This window comes from Eimeria mitis, genomic scaffold, assembly GCF_000499745.2.
Source record: "Eimeria mitis Houghton genomic scaffold, Emh_scaff594, whole genome shotgun sequence".
NCBI lineage: Eukaryota > Apicomplexa > Conoidasida > Eucoccidiorida > Eimeriidae > Eimeria > Eimeria mitis.
The window spans coordinates 6,343-7,086 of record NW_013574172.1 but is presented as its reverse complement, the minus strand read 5'-3'; the positions used below and the strand labels follow the sequence as shown (position 1 = coordinate 7,086).

Genomic DNA, 744 nt, shown 5'->3' with positions numbered 1-744 from the left:
CAGCTGCAGCAGCAATACTTGATGCAACGCTGGCAGCAGCAGCAGTTGCTGCAACACCAGCAGCAGCAGCAGCAGCTGCAGCAGCAGCTGCAGCAGCAGCAGCTGCAGCAGGCTGCGTATACACCCAGAGGGGCCTGCCTTCGTACCCCTTCTCTGCTCTATGGGGCCCCCCCTCAGCATACACCCCGAGCTGTCTGTCTGAGTGGGGAGGGGGGCCCCCCCAGTCAGCCACTACTAACTCCTTCGCAGCAGCAGCAGCAGCAGCAGCAGCAGCAGCATTACTGGCAGCAGCAGCAGCAACAACACCATTACCTGCAGCAGCAGCAGCAGCTGCTGCTGCAGATGCGCCAGCAACAGCAGAGGGAGGCAGCAAATGCCATGCAGCAGCAGCAGCAGCAGCAGCAGCAGCAGCAGCAGCAGCAGCAGCAACAGCAGCAACAACAGCAACAACCTTCACCGCAGCAGGAACGGGATCATCACCAGCAGCAGCAACGCCTACCGCAGCAGCAACACCCACCGCAGCAGCAGCAGCAGCAACAGCAGCAACAGCAGCAGCAGCAGCAGCAGCAGCAGCAGCAGCACACTTCCCCTCTGCGTCGAGTGAGGGGTTTGGATCCTCCTCCCCACGAGCAGCAGCTAACCCAGTGGGTTCATCTCTCAGCTGAACAGAAAAAAGAGAGGGGCCCCCAAGAGGGCTCCCTGAAGACGCAAGCCAAGTAACAAAGTGTATACAACCAGATGCAT

General features: G+C 60.3%; 1 protein-coding gene across 1 annotated transcript in view; it reads left to right on the top strand.

Moving 5' to 3' along the window:
• Positions 1-720, top strand: part of EMH_0017220 (uncharacterized protein) — a gene marked incomplete at both ends in the record, with an annotated part of 10,949 nt that extends 10,229 nt beyond the window's left edge. The window contains one exon of the mRNA XM_013500844.1: positions 3-720. Within this exon, the coding sequence (XP_013356298.1) occupies positions 3-720 (718 nt within the window). The remainder of the gene's footprint in view (positions 1-2) is intronic.
• Positions 721-744: the final 24 nt, after the last annotated feature.